The sequence below is a fragment of the Kogia breviceps genome, chromosome 2, assembly GCF_026419965.1.
Source record: "Kogia breviceps isolate mKogBre1 chromosome 2, mKogBre1 haplotype 1, whole genome shotgun sequence".
In the NCBI taxonomy this organism is placed as follows: Eukaryota; Metazoa; Chordata; class Mammalia; order Artiodactyla; family Physeteridae; genus Kogia; species Kogia breviceps.
This window is the reverse complement of record NC_081311.1, coordinates 158,850,301-158,876,713: the sequence shown is the minus strand read 5'-3', so window position 1 is coordinate 158,876,713 and position 26,413 is coordinate 158,850,301. Positions and strand designations below refer to the sequence as shown.

General features: G+C 40.3%; 1 protein-coding gene and 1 non-coding gene across 2 annotated transcripts in view; both read right to left on the bottom strand.

Annotated features, from left to right (window-relative positions):
* Positions 1–11,089: 11,089 nt before the first annotated feature.
* LOC131750416 (transmembrane protein 216-like) overlaps positions 11,090–26,413 on the bottom strand; it is a 61,839-nt gene continuing 46,515 nt past the window's right edge. The window contains exon 5 of the mRNA XM_059052870.2: positions 11,090–11,564. Within this exon, the coding sequence (XP_058908853.1) occupies positions 11,122–11,564 (443 nt within the window). The 3' untranslated portion in view covers positions 11,090–11,121. The remainder of the gene's footprint in view (positions 11,565–26,413) is intronic.
* Positions 15,717–15,788, bottom strand: TRNAE-UUC (transfer RNA glutamic acid (anticodon UUC)). Its single transcript has one exon. It is a non-coding gene; the product is annotated as a tRNA-Glu (tRNA).

Here is a 26,413-nt window from a genome sequence, read left to right as displayed (position 1 = left end):
AAATCTTTTTGTGTGTTTCAGTTGTGTTTTTACCTTTCTTGAAATAATAAAGCATAATGTGCCGAAAATGTTGCTTTTTTCTTCCATTTTCAATATTAAAATGGCTACACAAAAATTCACCAATTTTGATGTCTTTTTTTAAACGCACGCTGATATGACAGCTGTCACATACAATCTAACAAAATTGTTTCAAATGAAGTTAAAGACAACTAAGTGCTACTAGAGCAATCTTACAGAAAAAAATGAATGAACCTTTTGGCCCACCAAAATATAATATATATAATATATATATATATAATATATATAATATATGTAAGAGTTCAAAATTCTTCAACAGTTCGTCCTCTAAAAGGTAGAACCAAAATCCCACTCCCCACTTGACTTCAGGCTGGACTTAATGATTCTTTTATTTAGTTAGTTAGTTAATTAGTTAGTTAGTTTTTAGCTACGTTGGGTCTTCATTGCTGAGCAAGGGGTTTTTCTCTATTTGCGGCGAGCGGGGCTACTCTTCGTTGTGGTGTGCGGGCTCATTTTGGTGACTTCTCTTCTCTTGTTGCAGAGCATGGGCTCTAGGTGCATGGGCTTCAGTAGTTGTGGCATGCAGGCTCGGTAGTTGTGGCTCACGGGCTTAGCTGCTCCACGGCATGAGGGATCTTCCCGGACCAGGGATCGAACCAGTGTCTCCTGCATTGGCAGGTGGATTCTTAACCACTGCACCACCAGGGAAGTCCCAAAATGGTTCATTTCTAATGAATGGAACGTGGCAGAAGTGATAGTGTGTGTCTTCATGATTAATAATAAAAGGCATTGTGGCTTCTGCCTTGTTCTTGGGTCACTTGCTCTGGGAGAAGGCAACTGCCATGTTGTGAGGACGTTAAGCAGCCCTTGGAGAGGCCCCTGTGGTGAGGAACTGAGGCCTCCTGCCAGCAGCCATGTGAGTGAGCCATCTCGGAAGCATTCAGACAAGCATGGAGATGACTGGGCCCCTTCACCCTCACCCCACCCCACTCTGGCCCAGAACTCAACTGCAGCCTCTTGAGAGAGACCCTGAGACAGAACCATCCAGATAAGCTTCCTTCATTCTTGACCCTCAGAGACTGTGTAAGTTTGTGGTTTTAAGCTGGGATAACTTTTTATGCAGCTATAGATAACAAATACTTTATTGCAACCCTGCAACTCAAGAAATGAGAGGAACCTTTGATTAAAAGATGAATACATTCACCAGTATTTAGTGCAACATTAAAAGTAATATAGTTGTCTCTTCAGAGCATATAGGTGTTTTATTCTAGGGGACATAATAGCAGTGCCCTTCAGTGAGCAGCAGAGGGCTTCTTTCCACATGGCCATTGTGTAAAGGCTTTCCTTTAATTTGGGGGCACAGCTTTTGATGGTAACACTTGACATTCTATCCTGGATGCGAATCCACAGACTACCAAGCACCTTTCTTCCATGACAGCCACCTCTCTTCTGATTGAGAAGGTCTCTTGTTCTTGGTTTTCCCAGTTCTACCACACCTGTGCCACGTGGCCTGGGGCTGTACTTCAAGGGGCTCTGACAGCATTTCTTCCACCGGACTGGCATGGAGTTGGGCCCCCCTGGGCTTGCTCCCCAACAGCTGCCGGGCTTTGCTGCTGTCATCCAACTCTGCCTGGTCCTGCCTACGGGATAAGTAGTCCCTAAGTGCTTCCAGACTGGCTCCATTCCATGCCCTTGTTCTTCAGGATCCAGTCACACTGGTTCATAGGAAAAGTAACAATGGTTCATACACAACGACAACCTACCAACTTGGAAAACAGATTCAACACTGGCTGTGCATGACACCCAAGCATCAGAGTCCTAAGTGTGAATTCTAGTTCAACCACCCAGGCATTTAAAATTTGGTGCTGGGAGTCAAACCATCTCTTGGGGTGGGAGGGAGACGCAAGAGGGAGGAGATATGGGGATATATGTGTATGTATAGCTGATTCACTTTGTTATAAAGCAGAAACTAACACATCATTGTAAAGCAATTATACTCTAATAAAGATGTTAAAAAAAACAAAACAAAACCCATCTCTTGGCTAGGCCCCCAGGTATGTGAAACTCAAGGGCTTGCCTGAACCAGGACAGATGAAACAAGACTTCAGCTACAGCTTGCTGTGTAGTAGAGGAATCTTACACATAAAAAGCAAATTATGACTACTTTAACATGGAAAATTAGAGTTATAGCACCCTCTTTCAGGACCACAAATGAAGTGAAAATTGTCTGGTATCAGAGGATGATGTGGGCTAGCCTTGTTGAAAACGTCAACTCCAGATCCTGCTTTTTACTCAATTATATATGAAAAACAAAGGAAGATGGTAGTGATAAACACGGGGAGGAGGGACAGTGAGGGAAGACAGGGAATTGTATGACAATCTCTGTTCTATAGAACCAATCGTATATCCATTCTTCTCAAGGAAATCTATTCACTTTAAATTGTCTGATTATTCTGATGGCAGATGCAGCTAACTAAAGCCTTATATGCCTAAATGAGCATTTTTAAAGTAAAGGCATCTGAGATTTGTTTATTACCCTGACAAGTCCCCCCTCCCCCAGTGCAATGGCCCTCTTCTTCTCCCCGTTTTTTAACTGAGAACTTCAGAAGATGAAGGTTGAGCAAGTCAGGCCCCTAGGGCAGGGGACGGGGGCAGGAGCTCCCAAGAGAGGCCCTCTTTGCTGTTTCTCATACCAGGCATGTCCTAACCTCGATGCAGACAGGACCTGAGCCATGAAGACTTGTGCTACCCAAAGTTACTGACTGGTCTACAGGGATTTTGTTTGCTTGTTTGTTTTTCTCTCCATGTTTTAGGATGTCAGCTCTATAAGAGCACTGTCTGTGATGCTCATAGTTGTATTTTCAGTCTTGTGACACATGGCAAGCATCAACAGATAAAGGAAGGAAGGAGGGAAGAAATAAACTCACACCTAATGGAAGTAAACAAGACTCATTGATTCTGGAGTGTCCTAAATGACAACCTTTAAGACCCCTAACAACCAGTAGCTTTCTCCATCATTAATTCATCAAACATTTAACCAGTACCTACTCTGTACCTTGAGTGAAGGCATCACCTGCTGCTCTTAGTACCTACACTTTTCATTTCATCCCTCCAGAATATTCTCTCTAAGAGCTGAAGCCTGAAGCAATCCCATCCTCAATTCCAGGACAAAGTTCCACAAGGATAGTAAGTTTTCAAAGTATTTTTCCAAGGAAGGGCTACCTGCTTCACTACAGAAAGGACCACTGAGCAGCCAGCAGCTACCTTTATGATTACATTGGTTTAAAAATTCACTACATATTTCACTTGAGAATTCTATTAGTATATCAGGTGACAGTTTCCCCAGATGGAATTAATTTTCCTACTTAACATGTTTTAGGTTATTTTTATCATGGGAATGTTAGCAAAAGTAAGGCAAAGTTCATATTTGAGGGACCTGGTTGATTTTTTCCCTTCCTTATAATTTATTTTCTTAGAGAAGAATAACAGTTGATCTGTACCTGATGTAGTGGCCTCTGCTGTTTATCTGTCCAATTCTGGAAGTAAACCGAAACAAACTTTTTAAAGAGTGAATAAGCTAGACACCATGCAGTTGTAATCTCAAAAGTGAATTTTTTTTTGCATCTTTTATGGTGTATGTAAAAGAAGAATAATATAACGCTCTCTAGAATCCCATTTTCTCTATCATATGGGAGATGATACTATGAATGAAGAAAGTATGCATAGAATGTTTGAAAAAGTTATTCTGAGGCATCTTCATCCTCTTCTTGAGTGGCTTCTCTCAATACTTGGTTCAACTATCTCTTTCAGGCAAATGGAGGATTCCTCTGGGACTCAGAAAATGTTTCCCATCCTAATGCAGGTCTTTGTAGGACATTTCGAAAAGGGGGAGGGAAATAAAAATATTTTCCCAAGTCAGAAGACTTCTGGTCAATAGGAACAAATGTGGAATCTGGAGAGATTCCAATCAGAATCATCCCAAGGTTTTTCTTATTTTTAAAACATATCTTTCACACATGTAGGCAACATGAACAAATAATTGATAAATTTCATGAACATAAAGCATGGATCATATGGGATAAAATATCTTCCTTGAGAACAAGTTGCTTTTTAAAAAATTCTTAGTGACCTCCACTCTCAATTTTTTTCAGCATATTGATATTTCATGGTTTCACATGTGACTTAATTGTTTTTATACACACAGATGGGATATGAATTATTGTTATTATTTGAATGTATTGAAAGTCTATTTCAAACCCCTCTTTAAAAAAAAAAGCTACTGCTTGGGACACTCAGTGGAGTCTTGTAACCAACCTTCATTTTCATCCTTGAACAGGGCTCTGCAGGGGAGAAATCTTGCCCTGGACCTCAGCTGGGGTAAAATCATGAGTGAAGCAAGAATTTTTGTTTGTTTTTCCAGAAGAGAAAAGAGACTGCAAAATAAATAAAATGTTTTTCCTAAAGAGAAAGAAAAATATATAGTTGCTTCTTTTCCTCACCTCCTGCCTCTGTACTTAAAAGGAAGAACAGAGAGCCAGGAACCCCCCTGGGGCCCCTAGCAAAATCTCAGAAGTCATAGAGTTCACAGCACTCTCTCTGGGCCTCAGTTTCCTCATCCATGAAAGAAGATATAATATCCCCCTCATAGAGTGGTTTAAATACAATGTAAGGCACTAGGATAAAACCTGCCACATAGTAAGTGCTCATTAAATGTTAGCTTGCATTAAAGTGGAAATGGCCCTGTATAATATTGATGATAAGAGTCAATGATTTGCAGTTAGGAGTTTGTTCAAAAAATCTGAGTAAGGATATAGGACTCTTAGGGAAAAAGCATTGGGTGTGGCACTTTCCATAACTATTTTATCCTCCAGCAAACGCATATGAATTGTTTACTGTTTATGGGCTACACTGCTAGGAGCGAGAGAGCTTGGATGAGAGAGGTCAGGACCCAGGGCTTGCTGTCTAGGTGCTCACAGTCCAGTGAGGAAAGCATTCCTAAACCAGTAATTGCAATGCAACTCGGCAAGTTCTGTAATAAAAATAATTACACTTATTAGTTATTGACTGTGTTTTGGGGCAGATCAGCATGTTGCAAATATTGTCCTACGTGTTTGTCACAACAACTCTATGAAGTAAGTATTATTATTCCCATTTTACAGATGAGAACTCAGAGTCAGAGAGGGCTAAACAGCTTGTCCAAGGTCACACAGCTAGCAAATGGTAAGTCTGGAATTTGAACTTGGGGTGTCTAAATCCAAAGTCTATTTTTTTTAACCACAACACTATATTGCCTCCCTAAAATATAATATAGAAATAATAGTGTATATTATTTTATTAAAATAATGAATATATTATTAAATACAAATAGTAAAAATATTTGAGAGCCAGGAGGAACTAGCTGTGGCAGTGTTACTAGTGTTACTAGCTCCGGCAGTGTTACTGACGGAACGAAAACCGGAGAGCTTCAGTGAGAAGGTGACATTTGAGTTAATCAACAGAACTATTTTCATGGATCCATCATGGATTAGATTCAAATGTATGTTTTATTTGGTTTCCCATCCCACTTGGCTACCAGAAACCTAATTTTCATCTTCTTCTAATCTGCAATAGATTTTCAAATTTCTTTCATCAACATACTGTAATTGGTCACTGAATACATATAGTCACTGAAACTCTCAAATACCACTATCTCCTTTTTAGGAGAAAGCAAAAATCACACACACACACACACACACACACGTATATCAGGGTTTTCTTTAAACAACAAACTCCAATAGATCATGATACATTTTTACAATGCATAAGTAGTGATATACATCAAAATGTCAGCATTGACTACTTCTAAGTTTACAGATACTGAGTTTGTCGGTGCAATTTGTTTACTTCTAAATTTTGTAAGTTTTCTCGAATAAATATTTTTCACTTTGGCAATTAGATTATATGTGTATTTAAAATAATAGGCAACAACACCTCCTAGCTGTTGTCCTAAAGTCAGTGCATGGTCAACTCCCTCAGCTACATCCCATCTACATCTCCAATAACAAGTTCCTTAATGACAAGGGCTGCATCCCCAGGAAGAGGTCCAAGTAGGCTTTGCACATGGTGGGCGCTTGGCAAATATTTGTTATCTCTTAACGTGAAAAATGAATACTTGGGGGAACTTTTACAACTTACAAATGAAGTCAGAGCTGAGAGACTCTTGAAATGATACTTTGGCAAATAACGTGCAAACAAAACCACCATGCACATCCTGTTCCATAGGTTTTTTTTCTCAGAAATGGAGCCTGTTATGTATACAAGGTGCTGAGTGGAAAGAAGAGGGCAGGAAGGGGCTACTCTCTAGCCTTAAAAATCTTGCAGTTCACCTGTGGAGACCAGACATTAATGCAGGAAAAGATCGCTAGCAAAACGTGTGTAGAATATGCATCTCTGTTCACAAACTCAAGTGTGCAAGAGAGGTAAGTTTTATTTCTCAATAATAAAAAAGATACATTCCTTTAATATAGAAAATACTGAATGTCCACAATTGATATCAGGTTCAGATTCTTCCACGAGGCAAAAACCATAATCTTAGTCAACTCAAAGACCACCTCTCCTCATCCATGGTATCAGTTCTAAGTTTGAGGGGTCCAAGATGATGGGAGGAAGGTTGGGGAACAGGCAGGGCCCAAGCTGATACCCACTGAGATCTATCGTCTCATCTGGCCCTGGGGGATTGGGCTGCCAGATGGCTGCTTGGAAGGACCTTGTTCCTATCCAAAGGGCCCCTTAAGGTCGGTGACTGTCCTTGCTACTAAAGCTCTCCTTGAGGCCCCTACATGTCAGGCAGTGGGGTCTGGGGGTCTGTCCAAAGGCCTTGGGCAGTTCTGTGCTCCCTGTGAGCACGCTAGAATCATTCCCCGGAGCCACATCAACTGGGCTGAGGGTGCTCTGGGAGGCACCCTCAGGCCCACAAGTTGAGACAAACTTATTCTGACATCTCGAAGCTTCCTGAAGCTCTACCTGCAACAGGGGCAGTTACCTCGACACACCTGGGATTTCTGTTGTCTCCTATCCAACAGCTGGATGGGGGGTGGGGAGGAGATGTCTTTTTTTCTAGGAACAAACTAGCAGCTCGTGTACTCTGTTTCCCCTCTGACACTCAGTGAAACTTATCAGTCTTGACCCGTCAAACAATCCTTTGGGGTGGAAAATCTTGTTCCTGCATCATTCTCTCAAATCCATCAACTTGTTCCCTGTAGGGTCTGTACATTTGAACGCAAGTCAGGAAAACACTTCTTTTTCCTCTGAGTCAGGGTGTGGCTCGTACTCTGGCTGTAAAATGGGAGAAGAGCCGGAGGGCTACAAGAAAATACACACAAAAAAATCCTCAGGTAATAAGTCAAAGTATCTTGCTACCAATTGTTTAAGTGCCAGCTCAAGATAATAAAGGAAGAGATGGGCTGGCCTAGACCTCAGACCAGCCTGGGGCCTGCTGGGAGACCCTCCTTCTCTTCACCCAGTCATGCAGTCAATACTCAGGGATGTGCAGGCGTTGTTTTATACATGCCTGCTCCTGGTGGACAGGCATGTAGGTTGCTAGAATTTCCACAATGGTCAGGCAGGAGGAGAGACCAGAATAAAATAAAGCCACCCGTGATTATGGAAAAGGGTCCATCTTGCCCTGTCACAACCCTCATTCTACAGGAGAAACATCAGAGAAGACATCTGGGTATCAAACCTCCATGCTGTGTTACCTCCTGTTTTATGTCACTGTTCCCTTTGTGTTTCTGTCTTCTTTGCCATCAGTCATGTCGTTGGTGTCATTCACCCATCTGGACATACATGCAAGTGTCACAAAGGTATAAAGTATAAGAAACACATTTTATAAATATTAATATTGTTATTCTTCGCAAGCCCAATCAATGCCTTTGGGCAAGTCACTTAACCTCTTTATTTATCCATTCATTTAACAAATATTTTTAAGCAACGCATATGTGTTAGGCACAGGGCTCGTTGCTGCAATAGGACAAGAAGCAAAGTAGGCATAGTTGCTACTCTCGTGGGTCTTATCATTTCTGGGTGAGACACAAAAATAATTTTTAAAGATCACACAAATATATGATAACTTGTAATAGTCTCTATGAAGGAAAAGTTCACGGAACTCGTCTGATGGCAAAGGAGCTCTTTTTGAGGCAGTGATATTAAGCTGATACCCAAATACAAAAGGTTGAGGAGGAGATAACTGGATAGAGTTCTTGTGGGCTGGCCAAGGGCATTTCAGGTCAAGGAAACAGCATTTTCAAAGGCCCTGAGGTAGAAGGCCAGAGTGGCTAAAAAGAGGCATAATGAGGTGAAGCTGGAAGGGTGAGAAAGGCCTCACAGACCATGTTAAGGATTTTTAATATTTTTCTTAAGAACCACCAAAACGTTGTAGGTGTAATGACACATTCAAATGTGCATTTTGATGGGGAGATCAGCTTGGTGCTTTGTGACCACCTAGAGGGGTGGGATAGGGAGGGTGGGAGGGAGACGCAAGAGAGAAGAGATATGGGGATATATGTATACATACAGCTGATTCACTTTGTTATACAGAAGAAACTGACACACCATTGTAAGGCAACTATACTCCAATAGAGATATTTTTAAAAATTAATTAACTAAATAAAATCTCAAAAAAAACCTAAGAAAAAAAACAAATGTGCATTTTTAAAAGATCTCCCTGGTTGCTGCAACATCATTGTTTCTTCACCTCACCTCAGCCCCCAATTCTAAGAGCCACATCAACAGTTCAGAACAGTAACTTAGAAATCTTAGTCTGGCCACAACCTCCTATTCTCCCAGGGTTGCAGCAGATACCCCAGGACACCTGTTCATTTATTTCATGGAGACCTCCAATGGCTTTCTCACTCTACTGTCTACATACTCGCCCGTCTCTCTCCTTCACTCTCCTCCCTATCTAGCTGAAGGGGATGAGAACCTACCACCCCAAAATATGCCACTTTGACATATTATTTTGAGCCCAAGGCACTTAAGAAACGGTAGATGTGGGAAGGGCTCTCTGCCCTCCCCCTTTCTACCTAAAAGCAGGACATAAATTTCCAGTGAGAAAAATGCCCTCACTGTACCATGAAAAGGGGGACATTCTAATCATGAGAAACGAGATGAATCTGTACAAACAGACCTACTAAGATAGCCCGTATCTTTCATTAGTTCCCCCCACATATTTTCTAATCCTTTTCCCACAATCTCCTGCCCCTCACCCCAAACCCTTTTTCCTTTGCCTTGTTACATCTCCACAATGTATTTTTCTTTGTTGCTATGGTATACAAGCTCTCAGAACTATCTGCTTCTTTGTGTCTTCAGTTCTTTTCTATGAAGTCTCCTGTGCCACAAGAAAACAGTACCACCAAATAAAACTTGTATGCTCTTCTCCTGTTCATCTGTCTTTTGTCAGTTTAATTCTCAGGCCCAGCCACAGGACGCAAGAGGCCAGAGGAAAAGTCTTTCCTCTCTTACATAGCTAAGATTCAGTGGTCCATCACTTAAACCACACTCTTATTAATATCCACAATTACCTTGTCCTAGTCTTTCTTGTATGACATCTGCCCAGCAGAACCTAGCACAGAGCAGAGGGCCTGGCAAAGAGCAGATACACAAGAAAAATTTGTGAGTGAATGATTGCAACAGTTTACCATCTCCAAGTAAACTCTGCATCATGAATGTAGCTGCGGAAGATCACATACCTTCTACCTGTGTCACTGTGAGTCAGTGGTCACCAGCCTCAGTTGGTTGGGTCCTCATCTTGCTTAGTTAGCACTTTGACTACTTCAAATCTTCCCTCTGAACTCACCTCACCCTCACTCACTGTCAGCAGATGACACCCTTTGTATTTAAGAGGCATCACAAGCATTGCACAGGAGCTACACCAACTTCCGGCTACCAAGTCTGCAAACATACCTGAGTTTGCCTCACCCTTAACCTTCTCATGCAGAAGTTGTCCTTCCTCCCGTGTTCTGGATCCTATCCCCTGCCGCCTTCTTAGGTATCTTTCTCTTGTCTAGATTTTCAACATCTCTCTCTCTACTGGCTTTGTTGTATCAGCATTTAAAACTGCTCATGTTTCTCCCCTTTAAAAAAGCCCTCCACCCACCTTACCTTCCCAGACAAATTTCTAGAAAATGTTTTTGTTACCAAGGCTGTTGCCCCAGAATCATACCTCTGCCCCTCCCTGAAATAGAAACCCATCACTCTTATCTAAGTTTCAGGAGGAAGCTGCAAAGAGAAGAAAATGAGAACTGGTTAGAGACAACTAGGCCCAAGATGGTGGAAGATTTGACCTGCAGTGACCTTGGGCCTCATGACACATTCACTGTAATGCATTAGCATGCCAAATGACCCACCCACCAGTGCTGGTGACAGATGATGATTGCCATGACAGCAACTAGACAAGTCCCTAAGAGGACTGAAAAGGAAAGGTCCAAACCACACCCCTGTTCTTGGGTAAGTCATGAATATTCTACTCTGTTCAATTTCCTCCTTTTTATTTTTTTAACAGAAAATACATATTTATTATAAAATAATGTTTGTTTCATGATGAGAGTAGAAAAATAACACTGTGGGCTCCAGAAAAAGTTCTGGAGCTCAGTCTCTGAGAAATGGGATGAGTGGCTTTTGCATCACTCTGGAAGCACAACCTCCTGAGGTGCCCCGTGCTCCTGCAGGATGTGGGACACAGCATACACAGGCACAGGGAGTGTGTGGCTCAGGTCCTGCTGGAAGCCCAAGGAGCCTACATGGTCCACACAAGATGCTCTGGCCACGATGGTCAAAGAGGAAAACTTGAGGTCAGAAGGGAATTGGTTCTGAGAAGGGCCTGGATGGTGACAGCTTCTCCCCTCCCTATACTGGAGTGTAGAAGAGTCTCTTGGGCTGATGATCCTGGTTTAGAAGATGGTTCCCAGTGGCCTTATGCTTGGTTTGTTCCTCAAGGTGTCTGTGCTGAGGAAAAGCTGCAACCTTTCCCAGGACAGCTTGACCCACCGTTTCTCACTGGTATGGCTAAAGTACCAGAGGTATGTGTGGTCTCGGCCTGTGAGGGCTGTTGGCTGAAATTTTTGTACTTCAAATCCTGTCCATACTGGAGAAAGCAGCCAGGGGGAGCACCTCAAGCAGCAGCTCTGAGCCACAGAAGAAGAGCAAGATGTTGTTCATGATGGCTTCTAGGCGGAGCATGTAGGTCTGCAGCAGCAGGTAATAGGAGGCCATCATGGTGGATGGGAAGGTCAAGGCCACACTAATACCAAGTGGCATCTTTCGCTGGCAGAGGTTTCCATTTGTACCAACAAACAGTCGAATTACTTCAATTCCAAGATAAAGGAAGAGTATCGCCACATCCAGTACTAGATTGGCTGTTGGATATGGTAGCAGGAGACCTGCCAATACAGAAGTCAGAGCTTTATACAGAAATATGAAGAGTTCCAGCAGGAAATAGGTAGCATAATACCACCCGTTCAGAAAGAACAGGATTTCCAGGGGTGTGGAGGACAACCATTTACCTCCAGAATCTCACCTCACGGTGACATCTTCGGTCCTCCTCCTTTTTATTTTGACCCTCTTATATACTGTATTTGGTGTCTCCACCCAGACCGGATTGAGAAATTGATTTGCAAATCAGGTTCCCACTTCTCCATTCTTTGGTTATTGAATAAAGCTGGTGCTGTTCCAGTCTCAGCATCGTTTCGTTATTGGCTGCACAAACCGATTGGGAAAAGAAACTTCCTGGCACAGACAAGGGGTCTCAACCCAGGCTAGGACCCAGGCTCGGGTCCAATCAATTGGATTACATTTTTAGCGTAATTATCACCATTTCCTTAACTCACATTCAACTTTTCAACCCCCTGCAGTCTGGCCTCAGCCTTCAGTGTGCCATAGAAACTGATCCCACCAAAGGCACCAGTGACCTCCTTGTCCCCAAATCCAAAGAACGCATTTTAATTCTCAGCTTCCCTTGGTTTTCAGTAGCTCTCGATATTATTGACCCCTTCCTCTTTCATAATCATTTTTGGGGGAGGGGAACTGGGCCTTCTGGTTTTCCTTCTGTACCTATGACTGTTCCTTCTCTGTTTTCATTACTGACTATTGATTCCTAATCTCTACCAACTTGACAATGGTGGGGTTCCCTAGAGTTCTATTCCAGGACATCTTCCCCTCTCACACTTGACTTTCTCCTTACAAGGTCTCATCGCATTTTCTATTTATATCTGTGTGCTGCTAACACCTGAATCTGAAACCGGAGGGAAGAGGGCAGGGCACAACCTTTAGAAGAATGATATAGCCCAAGGACACAACACAAACTCATTAGAACCAAACAGGCCCAAGATGGCAGACAAGACAACTTCCACTAGACCCTGAGCCTCAGTATACGGTCATCGAAACACATCAGCAAGCTAAATGACACACCCACAGGCGCCATGACAGTTCCAAGGCTGACCATAAAGGTCAAAAAGTGGGTGATAGCCCAATTTCTGGAAATCCCCACCCCTTCCCCCAAATAGGTGGAATATTCCTCTCACTCATTAGCATGAAGTTACCCACCCCTAAAAAGCTGACAACTCCATACCCTGCTGCCTTTCTCAACTTCTGAGACAGCCCACACTCTGTCTGTGGAGTGTGTTTCTCTCTAAATAAATCCACTTCTTACCTATCACTTTGTCTCTCACTGAATTCTTTTTGTGATGAGACATCAAGAACCTGAGCTTCATTAAGTCCTGAGACCAGGTGTGTGATCTCAGTTAAAAGACTGTGGGTTCTAGTCCCAATCTGAGTTATATGGTCTCAAATCTATGTGAACAACCATAGTCTTTCTTTTGAGCTCCTCATATGTAAGTGCTTTCTTAATAGCTCCTCTTGAATATTTTTTAAGTGCCTCAAACTCAAAATATCCTGAAATGAACACATGAACTTTCCTCCAAAACTGCTGCTTCTCTGATGTTCTCCTCTACCTTGGCAAATGGCAATACCATCAAATCCTCTTGTTTAAGCCAGAAACTGACTCCTCCCTCTCACAACTCTAATCAATGAGCTCACACTTCCTGCCGCGCTGGGTCAGGCTGCCATCACCATTTTACTAAAATGGTATAAAAGCTTCCCCATGGGTCTCTCCCCATCCACTCTCATCTCCTCAATCCAGCCTCCCCATTTCAGGCAGAATAACCTTTTAAAAAGTGCACTTTCCTATCTAAAATACTTTAACACTTGTTATTGTCCAATAGGCAACCTCTCCAGCTTCCAACCCCTCTGTCCCACTCTTTCTCCCCTCCGGCTACACTGGAATCTTCTCAGTCGTTTGAATTGAGCAGGCCCACTTAGGGGTCCATACAAATGATGTTTCTTTCACTTGGAATGCTTAGCCACCCTCCTTTTGCCTAATTACCTGATTACCTCCCATTATCACTTATTGGAAGCCTTCCCTTACCCCGCCACTAGGTTAGATCCACCTGTTTCGCATTCCTGTAAGACCCGGTACTTGGCACACTTGTAATTGTCTACTTTTATGTCATTAATTGTTTCATGTTTATCTTCCCAGCTAGATTACAAGCTTCGTGAGGGTGAGGCTAGTACCTGATTTGCCCGTATTGGCAGCAACAGCAGCACCTAGAGAAGGAACTAGCTCGTTGCAGATGCTAAATCCGCATTTCTTCTTCTAATGACCAGCTTACACATAGCTAACAGTAGTTTCTTTACCTTAGCATCTAAAACCGAAACTGGGGAACTTCCCTGGCTGTCTAGTGGGTAAGACGCCGTGGTTCCCATGCAGGGGGCTCAGGTTCGAGCCCTGGTCGGGGAGCTACGATCCGCACTGGTGGGTGTCTGACAGCTACTCAGCTCACCGGTGGATGCAAAGCTGAGGCCTAGGAAACTGAAGACCAGTACTTGAATCTTTTCGTCAAGGGTGCTGACGGCATGACCAGACGTGTTCCCCACCCACGCCCCTCATTTAGAGGCGCTAATGCCACCTAGTGGACAGTTTGTGTGCCGTCTTGGATTCCCCCACTTCTTTATATTTATCGCTAACACAGCTCCATGTTCTCGTGGGTTTTAGGAACTTGTTAATAGATTGTTATGCAATGATATACTTAGGCACCATGCTATGCTCCTCGGGGATGAACACTTTGTCTTTCTTTAATTGCATTTAATTTTTATTGAGTCTACATTGAAGTTTGATAAATGCAAATAGAAAAAACTTCCTTGGTCATTGTCATTCAGCACTTTTTCCTTTTTCATAACAAGAGAGGCGAAATTTATGTGCAGGGAGACTCAAATTCTGCACCTCAGTTTCTGTATTTTAAAATGGTAATAATAGTAGCATTCACCTCAGAGGATTATGGTGAGAATCACATAAATTAATCTGTATAAAATGATAAAAAAAAGTACCCAGCACACAATAAACATTCAGTGTTACCTATCTATTATTTATACTGTTCCACAGGGAAATTGGATACTTTTCTAGAGTATTAAAACAAAGATAAACATTTCAATTTCTGGCATGCTCCAGAGTCATTCCTTTTGAAAACAAAGATGGCATAATCCAGAAGCTTAACTATTACAGCTAGGCATAAAATTATGGATTAAAATTTCCATTCATTCTATAATGCTTTCCTGAGTCTCTACTATATGCAGAAATGCTGGAAAGCAATGGTGAGGGACTCGAGTCACTGACCCCAAAGAACGCAGAGTCTAGGGACAGAATTAGTGTGTTGACCAAGCAAATAACCTGAGAGTGATATGTGCTGTCAGGAGAGTGCAGGGCCCCTGCGAGCAAATAGTGGAGGCAACTAATGCAGTTTTTTTTTTTAATTGAAGTATAATTGACATACATTATTAAATTAGTTTCAGGTGTACCACATAGTGAATTGACATTTTTATACATTATGAAATAATCACCATGATAAGTCTTGTTACCAGTTGTCACCATACAAAGTTATTACAATATTATTGACTATATTCCCTTTGCCATACATTACAACCCCATGACTTATTTTGTAACTGGAAGTTTGTACCTTTTAATCCTTTTCCCCTATTTCACTCATCCCCTCACCCCCCTCACCCTTTCTGGCAACCACCAGATTGTTCATTGTATCTATGAGTCTGTTTCTCTTTTGATATCTTTTTTCATTTGTTTTGTTTTTTAGATTCGACATATAAGTGAAATCGTGCAATACTTGTCTTTCTCCATCTGACTTATTTCACTTCATGTAATATACTCTAGGTCCATCCATGTTGTAGCCAATGGCAAGCTTTCATTCTTATTTTACTGCTGAGTAATATTCCATTGTGAGGTATATAAATGTAGCCATCTATCTTTTTCAGCCATTCATCTGTTGGTGGACACATACATTGCTTCTGTATCTTGGCTATTGCAAATCATGCTGCAGTGAACATTGGGGTGCATATATCTTTTGGAATTAGTGTTTTCATTTTCTTTGGATAAATACCTGTAAGTGGAATTACTAGTTTGTATCACTGTTCCATTTTTAATTTTTTGAGGAAACTCCATACTGTTTTCTATAGTAGTAGTAGTACCAATTTACATTCCCAACAGCAGTGCACGACAGTTCTCTTTTCTCCATGTTCATTCTCACCAACACTTATTATTAGGTTTTTTTGTTTTGCTATTTTTTTTTTTTGACTGTGCCACACAGCCTGTGGGATCTTAGTTCCCTGACCAGGAATTGAACCTGGGCCACGGCAGTGAAAGTGCCGAGTCCTAACCACTGGACCACCAGGGAATTCCCTATTTGTTGTCTTTTTTTTGTGTGTGCGGTACACAGGCCTCTCACTGTTGTGGCCTCTCCTGTTGCGGAGCACAGGCTCCAGATGCGCAGGCTCAGCAGCCACGGCTCACGGGCCCAGCCACTCTGCATCATGTGGGATCTTCCCGGACCAGGGCACGAACCCATGTCCCCTGCATCGGCAGGCGGACTCCCAACCAACTGCACCACCAGGGAAGCCCCTTGTTGTCTTTTTGACTATAGCCATTCTGACAGGTGTGAGCTGATATCTCACTTTTTGATTTGCATTTCCCTGATGGTGATGTTGAGAATCTTTTTATATGCCTGTTGGTCATCTGTATGTCTTCTTTGCAAAAATGTCTACTCAGGTCCTCTGCCCATTTTTTAATCAAATTATTTGTTTTTTTGATATTGAATTGTATGAATTCCTTATATATTTTGGGTACTAGCCCCTTATCAGTCATATCATCTGCAATTATCTTCTCCCATTCAGTAGGTTGTCTTTTGTTTTGTTGATGGTTTTCCTCACTGTGCAAAAGCTTTTCAGTATAGTCCTATTTGTTTATTTTTGCTTTTGTTTCCCTTGCCTGAGGAGACATATCCAGAAAAATACTCCTAAGACTGGTATCAAAGAGCATACTGTCTATATTTTCTCCCAGGAAAATATATGGTTTCAGGTCTTCCATTTAAGTCTTTAATCCATTTTGAGTTTATTTTTGTATTGGTGTAAAAAAGTGGTCTAGTTTCATTCTTTTGTATGTAGCTGTCCAGTTTTCCCAACACCATTTATTGAAGAAACTCTCATTTCATCATTGTTTATTCTTGCCTCCTTTGTCATAGATTAATTGACTATATAAACATGGGTTTATTTCTGGGCTTTCTATTCTGTTCCATTGATCTATGTGTCTGTTTTTGTACCAGTATTACACTATTTTGATTACTATAGTTTTGTGATAAACTTTGAAATCAGGGAGTGTGATGCCGCCAGCTTTGTTTTTCTTTCTCAAGATTGCTTTGACTACTTGGGGTCTTTTGTGGTCCCACACAAATTTTAGAATTATTTTGTTCTAGTTCTGTGATGCCATGGGTATTTTGATAAGGATTATATTGAATCCGTAGATTGCTTTGGGCGGTACGGAAATTTTAACAATATTCTTTCAATCCATGAGCACAGTATATCTTACCATTTATTTGTGTCACCAAACAAATTCAGTAAAGTTGCAAGGTATAAAATATACAGAAATCTGTTGTGTTTCAATACACTAATAACGAACTATCAGAAAGAGAAATTAAGAAAACAATCCTGTACTTCCCTGGTGGTGCAGTGGTTGAGAGTCCACCTGCTGACGCAGGGGACACGGATTCGTGCCCCGGTCCAGGAAGATCCCACATGCTGCAGAGCGGCTGGGCCCGTGAGCCGTGGCCGCTGAACCTGCGTGTCTGGAGCCTGTGCTCCGCAACGGGAGAGGCCACAACAGTGAGAGGTCCACGTACCGAAAAAAAAAGAAAAAAAAAGAAAACAATCCTAATGCAGTTTTATGGGAAAGGCTGGTAACAGATGAGGTTGGAGTTGGAGGGATGGACTTTGTCTCTGGCAGCCCCATGGATGCTCGCTCCCCTCCTGGAGGCATCCTCCTCTTCTAGATAACTTCCTTGACCACCTTAAAACTCTTCTCTCTCTTTTCAGGTAACTGCCAACAAATCCATGTTAATACGTGAACAATCAACATTTTAAGCTGTTACCTAGGAATGTGTTTCTTCCAAGCGGTATATGCATTTTAAGGAAGAACTCTAGATCTTCTCCCAGTTTGTGCCCCAGACCAAAAGATCACCAAACGTCCTTTTTTGACCTTAAGATTTTTAAACTTAGTTCAACAACACAGTCTACAGGATGGTGGCCAAATGATCATTAGGAAAAAAAAAATTAACAATGAACTTTAGTAAACAACACCATTTCATGTTCTCATAGATGTGAAAGTATTTTGAAAGAAGAAAAAAGCACTATGCAAATGTAGAATATTATTCCCCTCTCTGTATGCATACTTGCTCCTTCATGCCATGGGTATTGAAAGATTCAATCTGGGACTGTGTTTCTGGCCCTGGGTCTAGATATCATGGTCATAACAGCTGTCATATAAATGAGCTGCATAAACCAGGGATGCTTATATGAGATAAATACTGCCTGACTTTCTGAAAAGATCTCTCTGGATTAAACATTGGGTTGAAAGACTTTAAATTATATCTGTGTTACTCTTCAATACCAAATAATATCACAATTCATCAACAGCCTTTTGTTCTTCCAATTTAAACATAAAATTGTATTTTGTCATTTTTGTCAGCTTATCTATCTGCTTCCTGTCTGCTTCTGTCCTTCCCCTCCCTACCATCAATCATCAGGAGGTAAAAAATAAAAATAAAGCATAATTCTCCTATTCGAAGAGCAAGACACCAGAGTAGAAGTATATAGTCAAATAAAATTAATGGCTGGGTGAACAGTGATGCAGAAGGAATGTGTCAACCCATCAAGGTGGCCACAAAATCCTGAATGTCTTATCCTGTTAGGATTAAGTCACAGGTCTTCATCTAGTATCAGAGAGTAGATCTTAAGATCTTACCTCCTCAAATCCCCAAACCACCATATCCCTCTCTGCACTAGGCTTCCCACCTCACATTTGCCAGAATTTCCACTGGGGAAGACAGAGCAACAGAGCTACTCTCCTCAGGGTCCCCGTTCATGCCCTCCCTCCTTTCCCCAGTCTGTTCAATTAGTTTGGAGATAAATAGCATCCCCTCCTCAGAATAAGATAGGGGACCTATTATAACTTATTTGAGACCTTCCCAAGTTTCCCAGTCCATTAGGAAAGTAATACAGTATTAGCAGGGTGCCTAGTACTGAGCTTTTGCATAATAGGCACTAAATAAGTATTAGTTTAATTGAACTGAAGAGTCTAAGAGGCCACAGCCAAGCAGAGGCACGAGGAACCATGGGGGCCTGTTTGGCTTCTACCGCTGATGAACATGGCTAATTTATCCAAGACATTTTTTCTCCCGATAACTGGCTTTCTTAGACTGTCAAATAGTTCGTTGAGCAACCAGTTCGTTGAGCAACCAGTCTGATTCAAACTAAGGAAAATGCTCAACTAAATGACTAAAAAGGTGGGAGGGGCTATTGACTCTCAAAAGAGGACTTAGGGCTTCCCTGGTGGCGCAGTGGTTGAGAATCCGCCTGCCGATGCAGGGGACACGGGTTCGTGCCCCGGTCCGGGAAGATCCCACATGCCGCGGAGCGGCTGGGGCCCGTGAGCCATGGCTGCTGAGCCTGCGCGTCCGGAGCCTCTGCTCCGCAATGGGAGAGTCCACAACAGTGAGAGGCCCGCGTACCACAAAAAAAACCCCAAAAAACAAAAAAAAAGAGGACTTAAATTAAACTGACAATCACTGTATTTCACCTCTATTTTCACAAGTGGTCACTGTATTTTCTTAAAAACTCCTGCTGTGTGGTTGTTTTCTGATCCACTGTGTTGAACCGGTTTCCAAGTCTAGCTGATGTAGCATGAGTGGTCTCCTGGCTGGAGAATGCTTCTTCCAAACCACTCTGCTTTGCTCACGTGGCTCAATCCAGGTCAGCATGAGGGCCTGGGGGAGTACTCAGGCTCCCCTTCTAGTGAGAGGCTGTTTCCAGCCAACCACAAATTACAAGGTAATTGCTCTAGTCTCAATAAAAATGGCTAATTCAACCCCTTATTTTAAAGTGAAAAATCTCCTTAATGTAGACAGCCTTAAATTAACTACAATTTGTAAATATTGCCCAAATTGTTGGGTCTTTCCAAAGTCATTCTGAAAACAATAGTGATGTTGTACGAATTACAAAAAGATGACACTTTTGTTTTAAAAAATATGGGGAAAATCTGGGTGTGGTGAATTAAAAAAGGAAATTCAAGACACTATGGCCTGGAGGGAAGGACTTGTTTTGGAGTTAAAAGAAAAACAAGATCTGAGGATTGGTTCATCTGCCTAGTAGAATCATAAAGTACCACACTTTAAACTTTATTCAAAAGTACCTGGCTTTTATTTACTTATCTTTAAAAGTCACAGAACAGGCCTTCTAGGAAGGAGACATATGGGTTTGTTTTTCCCTAGTCCCTGGAAACCACAGGGAACCACCAGCACATCAAGGGTCAAAATTCAAACTATTTATATCAATAAACTAAACAAAGAGTTTTAGTGTTAGAAACATCACAGAGGGCAGATTTCTAAAGAAGCTCTTACTATATATTTCTTTTAAATCGTTCCTTGGTTTCAGCAACTCTACTTTTGAAATAGTTCATATTGATCCTCTCCTCTCCCTACTGCCCTAATCCAGGTTCTCATCAACTCTTTTCTAGATTATGACAATCACCTCTAAAGAGTCTCCCTGCTTCCAGGCTTGTTCCTGCATCAATCTTTCTTCTACAAGGATGTCACAAATCAAAATACAAAGTGCAAAACCAAACAAAAGTAAAAAACAATGAATATATGTATATGTATAACTGAATCACTTTGCTGTACACCTGAAACTAACAACATTGTAAATCAACTATACTCCAATAAAATAAAAACAAAAAACAGAACAAAAAAACCAAACAAAGCTAAGTGATATATTGTTTAGCGATCTATACATAAGAGGTGAAGTAATTCTTCAAAAAAACAAGGGAATAATGAACACCAAGTATAGGATAGTGATAATCTCTTAGGAGAGGCAAGGAGATGACACAGGACAGAAGCGTACAAGTAGAGCAATGGAGCTGGAAATGTTTTAGTTCTTAAGTTGGATAAAAATGTTTTACTTCTTCTATCAGATGACGAGTTCACAAGTATCCATTCTACTATTCTGATTCATAATTTATATATGTGATATATATTCTTTTAAAAGTAATTAAATATTACATAATAAACTATTTTAAGTGAGGTGAGTTAGAGTCGTTTAAAGGAAAGTGTTAAGTGAACATTGGTACAGATATTATGTATTATATATGGTGATAATGTGAAAGTGGTAGAAACATGACCAAAATTTAGGAAATATAGGCCTATGGAAAAAAAATCCATATTTCTTAGCAGATCATAAAAAGGGCAGTCTGGCTCAAGTGTACTTTTCCAGCAATTTCCTCTCACTGCCTCCCTCCCAAATGTACCAAACAAACCATAATCTTTCATGTTTTGGGGCCCTTGCACATGCTGTTTCCTCCTCCTGAACTCTTCACCTACCTCTCTCCGCTTGATGAATTCCTACTCATTCTGAAAGACCCAGCTTAGATGTTACCTTCCCCAGGATACTGAGGTACCCTACCACAGCCTCCAGGCAGAGTTATTTCCCCTTTACCTTTCCAGAGTGTTCTGTTACCCATCCTCTGTTATTGCACTCATAAAGTAGGCTTGTTTGTTGTTTACCAATCTCTCCATCTAAATGATAAGTTCCTTGAGGCCAAAACTTACTCAACTTTGCACCTTCAGTACCCAGGGCAGTGCACAGCATCCAGAAGGTGTTACTCCATAAGTAACTGAGGACTGATCTCAACAAAGAGCCAGAAGTACATCAGTAAGCCTTCCCCTGCTTGAGTTGCACTGTGACCTCCACCTCACTTAAACCGTCAATGAATATAGTAATTTGAAGACTAATTCTGCAGTCAAAGGGTGGTTAAAGACAAATAAGCCAACACACCGAGGAGAGAAAATTTTACAGAGACAGAAAGCCACTGAACCCAGAGTGTTCTCAAAGCAGGAAGCTGCACTAGAGAGGGACTGAGAAACTCTCATTTAAACACACACCGCTACTCTCCATGGGCAGGCATGCATACAGAAAAGACTGGAACCTTTTGTCATTAGCTCACAGAAGCTTCCAGAGCTTCAAAGATTGAGAGAGATGACAGTGGGGTAGGGGATTGGCAGAGGAATATAACAGATGAAAAGGAGAAGAAACTTGGTCTTACTACCAATTCAGTGAACATCCACCCACCATGGCAACTCAGAATGAGGAGAAGTTGGCATGAGCTGTAGCCACATCAGGACCACTGACCTCTGAAGCAGGCGTCCAGAGAACAATGATGCCTGTATTATTAGACTACAATGAATAGAGATGGGTTTAGGTAAAAACAGTAGATTAAGGGCAGCTTGTCTTGAAAGCCTTTCCATTTTCCTTCGCCATTCATTCAACAATGATTTACTGAGCACAATTATTTGACAGGCATGGTACAAGGTGCTATGAGATCTGAAAGATGATTAAGATTTAGTCGTTCCTTCAGTGAATTCACAGCCTACAGGGGGGCAAATGTGATATCTGTACAAATAATTACAATATAATTTAGAATTAATAATTATCCTATGTGACGTATAAACCAAGAAATGTGGAAACACAGAGGAGAGGAAGCTAAGTCTCAATTTAAAGATACCGACAAGGAAGGAATAACTAAAGGAGGTGACAGATCATTTGAATATTGAAGAAGGAGTGGAATTTTAACAGATATGGACAGAAATGAGATGTTCAAGAAAGAAGGAAAATGTGAGCATGGTATAAATTCTGAGAATCTAGTGTACCCTTTTCATTCTGAAAGAATTAGTCCAGAAATCTTTGAGACTGTCCCAAATAACAAATACTCCTAAGGCATATAATACTTCTTTATAACACTTAAGAGAATTAGGCCACAACAGAGAAATATAAAGGGCATATACCAGCCCCACAATTGAACACCATAGCAAAAATTATATATTGCTAAATGATGTGAGCTTTCAGCATTGAATGAAATAATAGATAATACAAATGTGAAATTGGTTTTTTCAACTTATTTTGAAAAGGGCCTTGGGGCTGTGGGATTGGACTCATCATAATTCATGGTTCATGATACTACTCTTCCTTAGCTAATGCATGAAAACCCTTATCTAAGTGCTTGTTAGTTGGGTAGTTATTTTTAATAATGTAACAATTTCTGATTTTGGCAAAAATAACAGGGTAACTGGTACTGGACTTATGCTCCCACTGTAAACAACTAGAAAGTTGGACAAAATATAGGGAAAAACCCCCAAGCTTTCAGATATTGGAAAACAAGCAGTTCAGTTAAGTAATCCCTGAGGAAAGGCAATAAAATAAAATGGTCCTATGCTCACTCTGGCTTTCTACATGGAGGTACTTTCCAGACCATACCACAAGGTAGAGGAACCCAAACAGAGTACAGAAGTTGAGTAATGAGTTGAGGAGACAGAAATCAGAAGGACAGCAAAATCCAGACATACAACAATGCAAAATGACGATTTTCAGCATCCATTTAAAAAATACTAGACATGAGAAGAAACAAGAAAATGTGACCTGACCAGGAGAAAAGTTGTTGAAAATAGAATAATAATTTCTTGTCAAAATAACATAAGCCAGAAGATAATATTTCTAACACACTGAAAAACAATACATGTTTGAAAGTGCTGAAAGTAAAATGCTGTCAACATAGAATTCTATATCTATCAGAAATATCTTTCTAAAATGAAGGCTATGGCCATTACGGAGTAACAGGGACTGGGTTTGCCCTCCTGTATCAAACCACTTAAAAAAACAGGCAAAATATATGAGCCAATGATTTTTAGACAGTGAACAATAGTCAGTGCAGAACAATGCCCATTGAGAAAGGCTAAACAAACCAGGTTAAGTTCTGTGATCACTCCAGAGATTCATTCCAGGCCACATTACAGGCAGGAAAAACTCAGTCTGGTGGGATGAGACCTCAAACAATGTGCCCAACATGAACACAAAAATAATGAGGAAAGAAATGGAAGGTATTTTAAAATCAAAATTAAACTGCTAAGACTGAAAACTATAATATATGAAATGAAAAATTACTGGATGGGATTAACCGCAGTCTAGGTACTTCAGAAGAAAGCATTAGTTAATTTGAGGACATAGAAGTATCCAAAATAAAATACACACAGAAAAAAAAGACTGAAGAAAAAATTAACAGGGCATTAATAATCTTTGGGACAATATTAAATTACCTAAAATATATGCAATTGCAATTCCAGAAGCAGATGAGAGAGATGGCGGTGCCAAAAAAATTTTTTTTGAAGAAATAGTGTCTGAAATTTCAGAGGGAAAAAAGAAACATCACATGAGACACATAGAACACAGAGACCAAGATGGTAGATTTAAGTCCAACAATGACAATAATAAATATAATTGGTAAAAACACTACAATTAAAAAGCAACACTGTCACACTTGATAGAAAAACAACCCCCAGCTATTTTCTGTCTGCAAGAAATGCACTTTAAATGTAAAGATATAGACAAATTAAATTTGAAAGATGAAATAAGATATACCATGCCAACACCAATCAAAGGAAAGCTAGAATAGAGATATAAATATCAGATGAAGTCCATTTCAGTAAAGGGAATATTATGAGGGATAAGAAAGGAAATTTCACAATAATAAAGGAATCAATTCATTAAGTGAACATAAAAATTCTAAATGCATATGAAACTAATAACAGGGCTTTGAATATACAATGCAAAAACTAACAGAACTAAAAGAAATAGACAAATCTATAATTCTTCAATACTTCACTCTCAATAATTGATAGAAATGTCAGGCAGACACAAAATCAGGGAGAACACAGAAGATCTGAACTGCACCATTAAACAAGTTGCTCTAGTCAATGATTATAGAACAACTCATATTCACTAAGCCATGAGATATCTATCCTACCATACAGAAATTACCCACATCAAGAAAAAAGAGAAAGGACATTACTACTGATCCTACAGACATTAAAATGATAATAAAAGAATATTATGAATAATTTTATGCAAATACATTTCAAAACTAAAATGAAATAGGAACATTCGTTGAAAGACACAACAACCAAAGCTCACTTGAGAATAAATAGATAACCTGAATTGCCCTATTTCTAATTAAAAATTGAATTTGTAGTTAAGAATATTCTCACAAAGAAAATTCCAAGCCCAGATGACTTCTCTGGTGAATTCTACAAAGATTTAAGGAAGAAATAATGCCAATTCTACACAAACTCTTCCAGAAATTCCAGATGTGAACATTCTTTCCAACTCATTCCATAAAGTTAGTTTTACCCTGATACTAAAACCAGACAAACATTATAAGAAAAAAAAAAAGACCAATATTCCTCAAGAAACAAATGCAAAAAATTTTTAAATATTAGCAAAACAAATCCAACCAAAGTTCAACCATATATAAAAAGGATAACATGTCATGAATAAGTAGAGTTTATCCCAGGCCAAAGGAACAATACAAATGGAAAAGTATGTATCCTACACCACATACAAAAATCATCTCAAGATGAATTAAGGGTTTAAATACAAAAAAGAAAACTTTAAAATTCCTGGTAGAAAATAAAAGAAAATGACTTAGACCTTCAAATAGGGAAAGATTTCTTGTATAAAACATTTTCTTAAAAAGTATCTGCTACAAACATTGATAAATTATATTAAAATTAGTATATTTTGTTCATCAAAAGATATCTTCAAGAAAATGAAGAATAAGGTAAAATGGAGGTAAAATATTTGCAATACACATATAATTAGTCTCAAAAATATAAAAAGTTTCTACCAATCAATAAGAAAAAACACATAAAATTAGAAAAAAATAGCAAAAGAAACCTTAAAACATTTGCCAGGAGCAGAAACACATACAGCCAGTAAACATAAGAGGAAATGTTCAGTATCATTAGTAAATAAAACCCAACTCACACTCACTAAGCCATGAGACAGTTTATTATCTTACACAATAAGAAGGTCATGTGTAGTGTGGGCCTCAGGCAGGCCACACACAAGTTCAACTTCCCTTCTCTGTGCTCTCCAGGTGCCTCCCTCCTCCTTACTTCTACTCCATCCTTCCCATAAGAAAAGATACTCTTTCTTCCACATGACTCTTTTCAGGAGTAAGAAAATCTTTGTTCCCTCTATATCTTATTGGCCAGGATTGAGTCATTTGCTCCTTCCTGATCAAATTGCTAGAAAGGGAGTGAGAGTACCATGCTTGGTTTAGACTCATGACTCAAGGAGTTGTGGAGTCAACAACACATCCCCCGCACAAGGGACTGCAAAGAGAGTGATATATGGCTGTAGCATAGCACAAACAGAATGAGGTAGTGAATGGCAATAGTTGAGACACTGGAAGCTAAAGAAGAGAGAGACTGTTTCCAGAAGGACCGTGGTCAAAAGTGTCAAACACTCCAGAGAGGTTACTTGAAGGAACTTGTCAAAGTGCCCATTAAAATTACTTTCGGGAGATTACTGGGGCTCTGAGAGGGTAGTTTTAGTCATGATGGGTGAAGTCAGGTTTGAAGACTAAGTGAGAGATGAAGATGGAAAGATCACAAGTGTAGATATTCTTACCAGAAGTTAGATGGTAAACGGGGAGAGACAAGGGGTTGACAGCAACACCCTGGTTACCAAGTGCTCTGAGAGAGGAATCACTCAGCCTGGGCTGGTCCTAGTTAATAATATGGTATTGCATATTTGAACATTGGTAAGAGTAAATCTTAAAAGTTCTCATCACAAGAAAAAAAAATTTGTAACTATGTATGATGACGAATGTTAACTAGACTAATTGTGGTGATCATTTTGCAATGTA